This window comes from Mus musculus, chromosome 4, assembly GCF_000001635.26.
Source record: "Mus musculus strain C57BL/6J chromosome 4, GRCm38.p6 C57BL/6J".
Classification (NCBI taxonomy): Eukaryota; Metazoa; Chordata; class Mammalia; order Rodentia; family Muridae; genus Mus; species Mus musculus.
In genome coordinates this window covers 107,627,932-107,637,741 of record NC_000070.6, presented here as the reverse complement: position 1 = coordinate 107,637,741, position 9,810 = coordinate 107,627,932, and the positions used below count along the sequence as shown (strand labels likewise).

At 53.4% G+C, this 9,810-nt stretch overlaps 1 protein-coding gene across 8 annotated transcripts in view; it reads right to left on the bottom strand.

Moving 5' to 3' along the window:
- Positions 1–2,680: 2,680 nt before the first annotated feature.
- Glis1 (GLIS family zinc finger 1) overlaps positions 2,681–9,810 on the bottom strand; it is a 208,426-nt gene continuing 201,296 nt past the window's right edge. For 7 of the 8 annotated variants that reach the window (XM_017320135.2, XM_011240485.3, XM_006502972.3 and 4 more), the window contains 3 exons: positions 5,816–5,988; positions 5,313–5,480; positions 2,681–3,153 (listed from right to left, as the gene is read on the bottom strand). In XM_017320135.2, the coding sequence (XP_017175624.1) occupies positions 2,996–3,153; positions 5,313–5,480; positions 5,816–5,988 (499 nt within the window). In that variant the 3' untranslated portion in view covers positions 2,681–2,995. The remainder of the gene's footprint in view (positions 3,154–5,312; positions 5,481–5,815; positions 5,989–9,810) is intronic. The other variant, NM_147221.2, reaches the window with a different exon arrangement.

The window sequence follows — 9,810 nt, the reverse complement described above, 5'->3', positions numbered from 1 at the left end:
TGGTACAGTAGGTGGGGCCCACTGCCGGATGGTGTGGGTCCTGAGGTAACTCATGGATCCCCAAAGACCATCTAGAATCCTTGGGGGACAGGTACCAGTCTGGGGGGGATCCCTGGGCCTGGTCATAGGGCTAGAGGGTCAGAATGCACAACATCCCAGAGATGCTGGTCTGGCTGAGGAGTCAGTGAATGAAGCCCTGCCCCAAAGCCTCTTCCCCCAACTGTCCTGAGTATGGCTTAGTCACAGAAAGATGATTTCAAACGCTGTTATGTCAGGTCAAAGAAAAAAAATGGAGGAAAGGAATGAGACAATAGGGTGAACTGGAGGAGGTGGACTCAAGGCAGCAAGAAGTGAGGAGGGAGGCATAGGTCAGCATGGCAGCAGGAGACAGTGGGGGCTGTGAAGGGAGGAGAGGACATGTGGAAGAGGGGAATGAGAAGAGGAGGGGGCAGGGTTCCTAGGGAGTCCAGGTAGTGGTAGCAGTGGGGGACAACTCCAGCTGGTTACCTACATGGTCAGGTCTGGGTTGTCCTGGCATTGGACAGACTCACCTCCATTGGTCAAAAGACGCCCCCCGCCCCCACCACCACACAGGGCCTCTGAGCTGTGGCCTGTCCTCCCATGACCTTCCAGCCTACCCTGGGTGACAATGACAGTCCCATCTCCCCACCACTTAGGGTCATGATGTCCCTGGGAGTGGCGACAAGGTAGCTCCCTGGTTCCTTGGTCTGAAGGACAGAGCTGAGGAGTGACCATGATGCCTTGCTTGGCTGAGGAAGGGATCAAAGATGTCTTGGAGATATGGAGAGCCTCCTGTGCTGTGCTCATGCTGAGCCTCTAAGGATGACTGGAATGAATGGGCGGGATGGGGAGGTGGAATCCCAACAACCGTAGCAGTCCCAAGCCCTTGGTGCCCCGTGGAGCTCTGCTTGGTACCTCCATAGCTTGCCTGTCTTCTCTGGTCTGCTTCTAACAGCCTTTGTCTCCTCCTTCTCTGCTCTCTGGAACTAAATGGAATCCAACTGCCAGCACTCTGTGTGTTCCCTGTGTGCTCGGAGCTCAGCCCTTTTCATTATTAATAGAAATATGTCCTCATTGTACAGCTTAATTCTGCTTATCTGGACTGGATTAAGAGCCTACAATGACATGCAGTATTGACTCCTGAGCATCCCTGTTAAAGGAAATTTGCCACAGCCTAATTAGTTCCATAAAAAGTAGGGGAGGGGAGGAGTGGGCAGGGCACCCTGGGTGGGAGTCAGGGGCCCTTTGTGCTGTGTGACTTAGGTTGGTTTTTCCTCACTGAGGCCTGGACTGGGCCTACACTAGGAGGCTAGGGCTGAGGCAGATGTGGGAGGCAGGGAACCCTGAGTTCAAGGGCCCAGCGGCACCCTGGGTGTGGAGCACTGGGTAGCTGCATCACATGGGCGTGTGACTGTACCTTCTCTGTTCCTCAGTCTACACAACGGGACAAGTGGCTCTCTTACGCAAGGACAACTGTGATGAAAGACATTGTTGCAGTCATGGGAGAAGGCAGCTATAAGTTCATCTCATGTTAGCAAGACAACCAGGAGCTGCCTCCAATCCAGGAGTGTGGGATGGATGAAGACTGTGTAATACTGCAAGACGACTGCAGGGGCCCGGGTGTGACCCTGTGAACCATGCTGGTGTTTCATTGGCTACGACACCAGAGGGCCCCGGACTCCCAGAACAGCAGAACATAGAAGAGCAACTGTCTTCTCGACTTTGGGAAGGACTTACATATTGGGGTAACTGAGGTGTCTCTAGATGACAGAGAAGGCCTGAGTATGCCATCTAGCATGGCTGGGTGACCAAGGAGCCTCAGTTTCCCTTCTGAAGAAGGGGGCCACCGAGCTCTTCCCCTCTCACCTCTGCCGTACAGACTGAGCTGGGAATGTATCTTGGTGGCTGCTGCTCAGGGGGCAGAAGACCCTTCCCAGAGCATTTCTGAAGCCGGGGAGAGCTGGTACAGTGGGAGTGAGGAGGGAACTTAGCCCTCTCAGTCTCCTACCGAGTGGGATGCCTGCCTTCGTCTTTTCCTCAGGTGACAATGACATGAAGCCCACTTCTAGGCACTCCCTGCAGACTAGATGGGGTCTGTTGTCTGGGCTGGACACAGAGACAGGAGATTTAGGCAGGCCATGGTGTTCTCAGAACTGGCCTTCTCTATAGGCTGGGGCAACATGTGGGTGTGGGTTCCCCTTGGGCTCAGTGCTCTCTGCACCTAGATAGTCTGTGGGGTGCCTTTTACCTCTTGCTTTACAAGGCTGTTGAGTCCCATGGTGTCCTTGACTTGCATACTGTCTAGACAGCAGAGCCAAAGCTGGCTGAGGGCAGAAGGTAGGAAGGCTGGCTCCATGATCCATCCCCCTCTCCCCCCCCACCCCCCTTCTGTGTATGTGTGGTGCGTATGTAAGTATGTATGTATGTACGTATTTGTCTGTCTCTGAGTACCTCTCAGACTCTCTGTACCTCTGCCCTGGGACTATCTCCGCCTAGCTTGCTGCCTTGGAACTGGCCTGGGGTCTGTAAGGACCACTGTATAGGATCGGAGAAGAGGGTTTCCATCACCATAGCTGTACCCAGGGCCTCTTGTGCACAGGGCTCTTCATTGCATTCCCCTCAGATCTTCTGGGTCTCAAAGTAGAACCAAGCCTTCATGTCTAGTTTCCAGTTTTTAATGTTTTTCTTGTAAAACCAAAAATATAAAACTTGCAGGGCGGCGGAAAAGAGGTCCTGTACATTGTATATACACGAGGTCTGTGATTTGAGAACCTTATGGAGAGAGAGGAAGACACAGCCATGGGGCTGTCAGAGGGCCATAGCTCCTGGCAGGCAGCTCTGGACCAGACAGCCCTCCAGGTAGGGAAGTACCCTGTGGTGTGGCCTTGCTGCCCCGTGTGGGAAGCACCAGCAGATGGCAGGTAGGTGAAGTAGCTCAGGAGCCAGGCAGGCAGGCAGAGCAGCGCCCCTTCCTTCAGGTGTCAGTGTAGATGGACGGGATGTGACTCAGACAGTGGTCAAAGGCCCCATTGGGGAAGAAGCCACAGTCCTCAGGACCACTAGGTACCAGGTCTTCAGCTGGCTGTGGCTGCAGCGCTGGGGGACACGGCGTTTCTGCCAGGGTCTCGTAGCCTGTGCACAGAAAGCAGGGGGTCAGAGGGGGCGGTGCCAGAGGCTGGCATGTGGCCCATCTGGGGCCTCTCCTGTTATGTTCCTTTTATGGGGCTTAGAGGTGGGGGTGCTGATGATCTGGGTGGAGAGGAGACATGGGGGTCTTGCACTCCAAAGGGGCCAGGGAAGCTGGGAAGACAGGCAGACTGGCTTGGCATATCCTTCCCCAGTATTTGACTGGTATAGACAGAAAGAGAGAGGGAATAAGGAGAGACAGGGGTGGGGGAAAAGGATGGAGAAGGGGGGAACACCGTAGTTTCTACTCTTAGAGGGTTTGGGAGAAGGAACCCAGCTGCCTATTCTTCCAGCCCCCCCCCCCCCGCCCCCAGACTCAAGAGGGAAGGGAGCATTCCTGAAACCTAGTAAGTGATCATTAAGACCAATTAAGTTAACTTCACAGCAGTTCAGTGACATGGGGCTTACTATCTTTATGGTGAAAAGGTGGGCTCAGAGAGGGGCAGATGTCTAAGGTCACACTGCTAGTAAGTAGGGGGCTGGCACTTAAATGCAAGTCCACTTGGCCCTAGGGACACCTGGCTTTTCTGGAAGACATGCTGCTTCCAGAGTGAGGTCACCGCTCAGGGTTTTTGCCTTGAAGCAGAGACCTGAGAGGATCATCCCAGCTAATGTCTAGTCCCTGAGCTGCTGTCATGATTTTATGTGGCTTTGGTAAGTGGGTCTCAGTCTCCTACAGCTATGAAATGGGTATGGGGTGAACTGTCCTGAAGCCTTTTGGCCCACATATTTGTTCATCCTGGGATTATTAACATTTTAATGGGCAGTGGCTAGCTAGCCGTGAGGCAGTCAAATACAGTTGGAATAGGTGCTGGGTACAGACAGGAAGAGGCCCCTCTCCATTCTAATGTCAGACTGCTAAGTTAATAAATCCCCCCTGGGTTGGGGCTGGGAACACAGGATGGTGGCAATGAATAGTATAGGCACAGAGTGGGTAACTAATCACAGAGGTGGCCTGCACACAGCCTTGTCATGTATATGTGTGGCTCATATATAGCCACAGATGTATGTTCATTGTACTCAAACACAGGTCCATGTACATACAAGCTCAGCAACCTGAAGCAGCTCCACATGTACATGTATGTTCATGTATGTATGTCTGTGGAGTTAGATGTGAGTCTCACATGTGCGTGTGCATGTATGTTCATGTATGTCTATGGAGTTAGATGTGAGTCTCAGGGTAGGTAACGATGTGAGAGAGGTATGTGAACGTCAGTACAACATAAGAATACACGCATATGCCATGGGTAATCCTCAAAATGCCTGGAACCACCTGGGCCAGCCCTACATGCATACAGATGTGCTCCACAAAATGGCAAGGGAGAACACAGACACAGAGGACGTGTGTATGCACACACAGCAAAGCCCCCAGGGATGATGGAGCCACAGGTCTGTGTTTACTGGTGGCCTCCCTGACTGGCCCCATGTCCAGTGTCCGTGGTCCTCTGTCCCCCACTGTGCTGCTCACAGGCGACTCAAGAGCCCTCCATAGGGCCTCAGCTTCTCTTTGGTCTGAGCCTTAGGATCTTCACTAGATCTGGACCCTGGGACTGACTTGAGTAGGGGTTGACTTAGGTAATTCAGAAGGAGGAACTACCCAATAGGCTGTCCTGAGTTCTGCTCTGCCTGCTGGATAGAGCCTGATTCCAGCTCTGGGCAGCATGCAGCCCCCCCCCTGTCCACAGCACCTCTGCACCCAGCAGGGTTAGAGCATCAGATTTCCAATCCCTGCACTCTCAGTTCCCTGGTCCTGCACGAAACAGGCATGCCCCAGGCCCTACCCCTTCCTGCTTCTCTTCCTACAGCAGGGATCAGCGGTATCTGCAGGCTCCAAGGCTGTGCTGAGCCAGAACTCAGCATGTACTTGATTAACACTCAGTATGAAACACCATTTGGACCATTCTCTCATTCAGAGAATCTAGGGACTGACAGTATTTAGATACAGCTGGGCAAAGGTATGACAGGAACACAGTCATTCTAGCAAGGGTGTACCCTAGCTCAGGTAGACTGGGCTTCTTCAAGCTTCTGCTTCTATCTCTATATGGGGCCATTAGACAGGGCCAGCCTTGGTAGTGTTCAGGGAAGGGAGGTCTTGGGAAGCTTACCTGGTGCGGATAAAGGTGTGCTGAGGCTGGAGTATGTGCTGGGTCGCAAGGGGTTGAAACCGTGGGCATCACCCACCAGTCCATCCCTGGAGGCTGCTGGCTCAGTGGCCCGGTAGCAGTCAGCGTAGGGGAAGCAGTTCTGGATGGAATGGAAACTGCCTTGGTAGCCTGCAAGAGGAGGCAGGGATGGTGGTGACAGACAGAAGCACCTGGGTCATCAGGGGATCAGCCCCCTTGTTGTCCGGTCCAGGCATTGAGGGTGTGAATGAGAAAGCACAGGAAAGGTGAAGGCCTGCTAAAGTCTGTGGCCGATACTGGAGACCCACAAGGGGGAACGGTTGGCCTTCTCCCAAATCTACCACACTCACCCAGTCTTCCTCTAACCAGCAGGCCTCTCTTACCTGTCATTAAGGCAGGAGCCCAATATGGTCCTTGGAACCCAACCAGCCTCCCCCAGACCCTGTGTCAGTCCTCTGGGTCACGAGTGGTTGAATGCAGCTTACCTTGGGGGCTGGGCAGAGGTGGTGGGCTTTGGAAGGATGGGTAGGTAGGCTTGCTGGGGACTGTAGAGAATGACTGTCCCCCTGGAGACTGACTCTGGGAGGCTGGTGGTAGCGGTGGGGGACCAAGCCCCTTCAGTGGGCTGACCATGGGTGAAAGGAGACTGGGCCCCAGGCTGGAAAGAACAGAGTACCATATGACTTCAGGACAGAGGTACAACAGGTGCCTCAGCACCTGCACTAATTTACAATGCCATGACCGTGTCTGTGAGCCTCCTGCTATAGCTATAGTTTAGCTGAGAACTCAGCATTCAGGTCTGCCAATAAACAAGGAACAGAGATGTCTATGGCCTTGGAAATCTGCAGACCAGAGTTTAAACTTTTGGCAACTTCCATCAGACACAGACCTTGTGGGATGTTGGGAGGCTCAGTTTTCCTGCAGGGTGCTGTGTTCACCTGACATGCTGCAGCCGCCACTATCTATCGTGGGTTAAATACCATCCACCGCTGATGGCAACCAGCCCTCCACTGTGTGCCACTCTGGCATTCTGGGTGAGGGGGGGGGACAGACCATCTGAAGCCTGATTCCTTAGGTCCCTTTTTAGACCAAGAAACCAAAGTTGAGAGAGGCTGCCCAGGCTTTCTGCCTGCATGGTCGCAAGGCATTGGCCTCACAGGTTTTGATGAGAGTATAATCAAAGCCATGTAAGCGAATGACCCAGCACAGTGTGCACAAGTCCTCATTGATCAATGGTGCAATGCGGAAGGAGAAGAAGCTGGCACACCTGACACGCGGGCTGGCATCTCACTCTGCTGTGCAGTGTACTTCAGAGAGCCTCTCCTGTCTTCCTGCCTGGTGTCTCCTATGGCATAGCTCCTGTGATGGAAGGGCTACAGCCTACATTCAAGGTAACCTAAGGGATCCAGGCTCAAGCCTGTGCTCTTTGGAAACTCTTGTGAGCTAAAACTTCAGTTTTAAGAGAGACGCAGGGTGCCTTGAATGTAGCCATGTTGAAGGTGTGCTTTACTGCAGATCCTACAAGCCGGGCTCCCAACTCAGATCTCCATCCTAACCTGACTTCTACCTCAGGGACTCTGAACCCACGCTCAGGCTTGTAGCCTGACAGTGCATGTATGTACCGCAGAGAGGGTGAGAGCAGGAGACAGGTCCCCAAGACTTCAGGTTGGCCTGGGGCATTTCCTGAACCATCTACATTAACAGTTCTCAACATGTGGATCACGACTCCAAGGGGTTGCATATCAGATATTTACATTATAATTTATAGCAGAAGCAAAATTACAGTTTGGAGGTAGCAACAAGATAATTTTATGATGATGGGGGGGGTTACCACAACATGAAGAACAGTATTAAAGGGTCGCAGCACTAGGAAGGTTGAGAACCGCTGGTCTATATAGTAGACTATAAAATCAGGACCATGGCTCTAGGCCACCTTGTTAGGCAAGGCACATTATCCTCATCCTTCTACTAGAAGCTAGATTCACGGGGCAGGCAGGTCAGTGTCCACTCTGAAGGAAGCAGGACTGAGTGGCGAGACAGGAGATCTCGGGGACACACTGGAGGTGCCTCCTCTTCCTTCAGCCCTGGCAGCCTGTCCCTACAGGCTTGCCAATACACTGCCATCTTCCACCCACTTGAGATGCCACTGTCTGAAGGTCAGGAGCCAAGTCCTCATTGTCTCTCTGGATTTAACCTTCCCAACTGTTAATGTTTCTATACCATGGGGGAAAGGGTCTCCCTCTGTCCACTGCCAACTGTGAAGGCTGGGCCACATTCTCCTAGCCGGCGTCAGTCAGGCAAAGACACAGTAGATACGAAGTTCTTTCCTTCAGAACTGTGGGGTGTCTGACTTGCCCCCTTCTCATTGGAGTCTCCAAAACCCAGCTGTGCCTTGCAGGGAGGGCCATCCATGGCCTTCTATATAACCAGAGCCCACAAAAGGGTCCTGGCATGTGGCAAACAATGGCCAACGTCCACAAACAGGTTCTTTTTGAGACAGAGTCTTACTGTTTAGCCCAGGCTGCCCTTAACTCACCATCCTCCTGCCTCAGTACTCCCAGTTTTTATTTTCAGGTATATGGCCAACATGCCCTGCCACAAAGTAGCTTTCTAAACCCCACGGATGAAGTACAATGCAGAAGCAAGCACGGGTCTGGGGGAAGCGTGTGCAACTTCAAGGTTTATTTTCTCTGTCCAGACCTGCCATAAATTCTCCTCTGCCACCTTCACAGACAGTAAAATTAAACAGAACGCAACTGCACGCAGCCGGCACAGGCTGGTCTGCCTCACTCCAATGGCAAGAAAGTCACCTGGAGCCAGGTACCTCTCTGAAGCCAGACAAGTAACTCCAGAAACATGCACTTGAGCTTCAGTTGAAGCCTATATAAGTTACCCTGGACCTGGATGGTAGCCCCAGGGCTCCATGCCTTCCTTGTGCAAGGCTGGGAAAGAAACCCACCAAATTTGGTGTCTCCTCTGAGCCAGGGTAAATACATTTGGTCATGAAGTCAGGCCCTCTTAGCATATTTTTGAGTGAATCAGATAATTCTGTCAAGCTATTTAAACGTCCCAGCAAACCGCTGGGGAGCCCCAAGTGGCCAGTCCCTGTTGATTTTGGCAAGCCGGGAAAGCCGAAGGCCTTCCCACCCATTTCTCCTCTGGGGCTGAAAAAGAAACCCATTCAGGGGAGCCCCAGGCTGTGTCAGCCGAGAGGCCCTCCTCTCCAGCAGGCATCCGGAACCCGGGCGCCTGGCGGCTGGGGACAGCTCTCGCCACTCTGCAGGCCAGGGGCGGGTGGGTAGGCTCCGGTCCTGTCTTGTCATCACTCTGCCTCTCCCTGTAGGCATTCCTGATGGGTACTTATGCCGACGGCAGGCGGGTGATGAATGAGGCCAAGCAACCGGCCCAGGCCCTGCAACGGCCTTGGCTTTAATGTCTTAGTTGAGGCTGGCCACTGGCTAAGCAGGTGGCCTGAGATGGGGACAGAAAGGGCAGGGGAGACTAGGGAGGGGACCCAAGTGACACAAGCAATGCCAGGCAGGGTGGGTGGTCCTCACCACCTTCCTGGAGAAAGGCCTTTTAATGCCTTTTACGGAGGAAGAGGTTCAGGGAGAGCTCAAGCAGTCGGGTTCCCTCACCTAGCCAGGATCAAGTCTGTGCCATGACTGCTATCTGGGTTCTCTCCCCATCTGCCCAGCCTTAGCTCAGGCTGCCATCTCTTATCCCCAGCCCTTCACCACCCCTCAGCATGCCGTTGGCCTGGCCTAACCTTTAGGATACCTCTATTACTAGCCTTATGTCTGGTTCTGGGGGGGCCTCTCTCCAGCTCAGGATTCCACATCACAGTTCCTCTTCATCCTAGCATATCCCAGCTCTCACCATGCCTGCCTTTGTCCCTGCCACTCTTCCCCATACCTGCCCACCGGACAGACCCTGGAACCTGGCTTAGCCCTACGCCTGTAGGCAGCCCATCTGGCCCACTGGCTTCCTTCCTGGGTCTCCGCAGCCCTTCCTGCTCCTCCCCCATATGGCTGAACTGTGCCGCCTGTCCAGCATCTCCTCACAAAGCCATCAGTGGCCCAGCACTGGGGCCAGGGAGTTGCTCACAGGGATCAGGAAAGAACAGATGAATGAATGGCCAGAGGACCCTGGGAGGAGTAGCAAGCCACAGATGTGGTTAATAAAGCCGGACTGGTCCTAAGTGTACAGCGGTCAAGGCTATGCAGCCTTCGAGAGGGAGGGCAAGGAAGGAGGAAGTTGATGGGCAACAAATTCAAGCAAGTCACTATTGGTGATAAACACAAGTGGGGGTGGGGTGGGGACTGGGACCCCTCTGATCATGTAAGAGGATGGCAGCATGTTCCCAGATCCAGCAACAGGGCAAGGAACACACTGAATACAGTGGCGCCGTGGAAGGCTCTGAGGGTTCCAACGGGACCCAGGTTAGCCTCTCTATGGAAAGTCTGGTCTCAAATGTCCA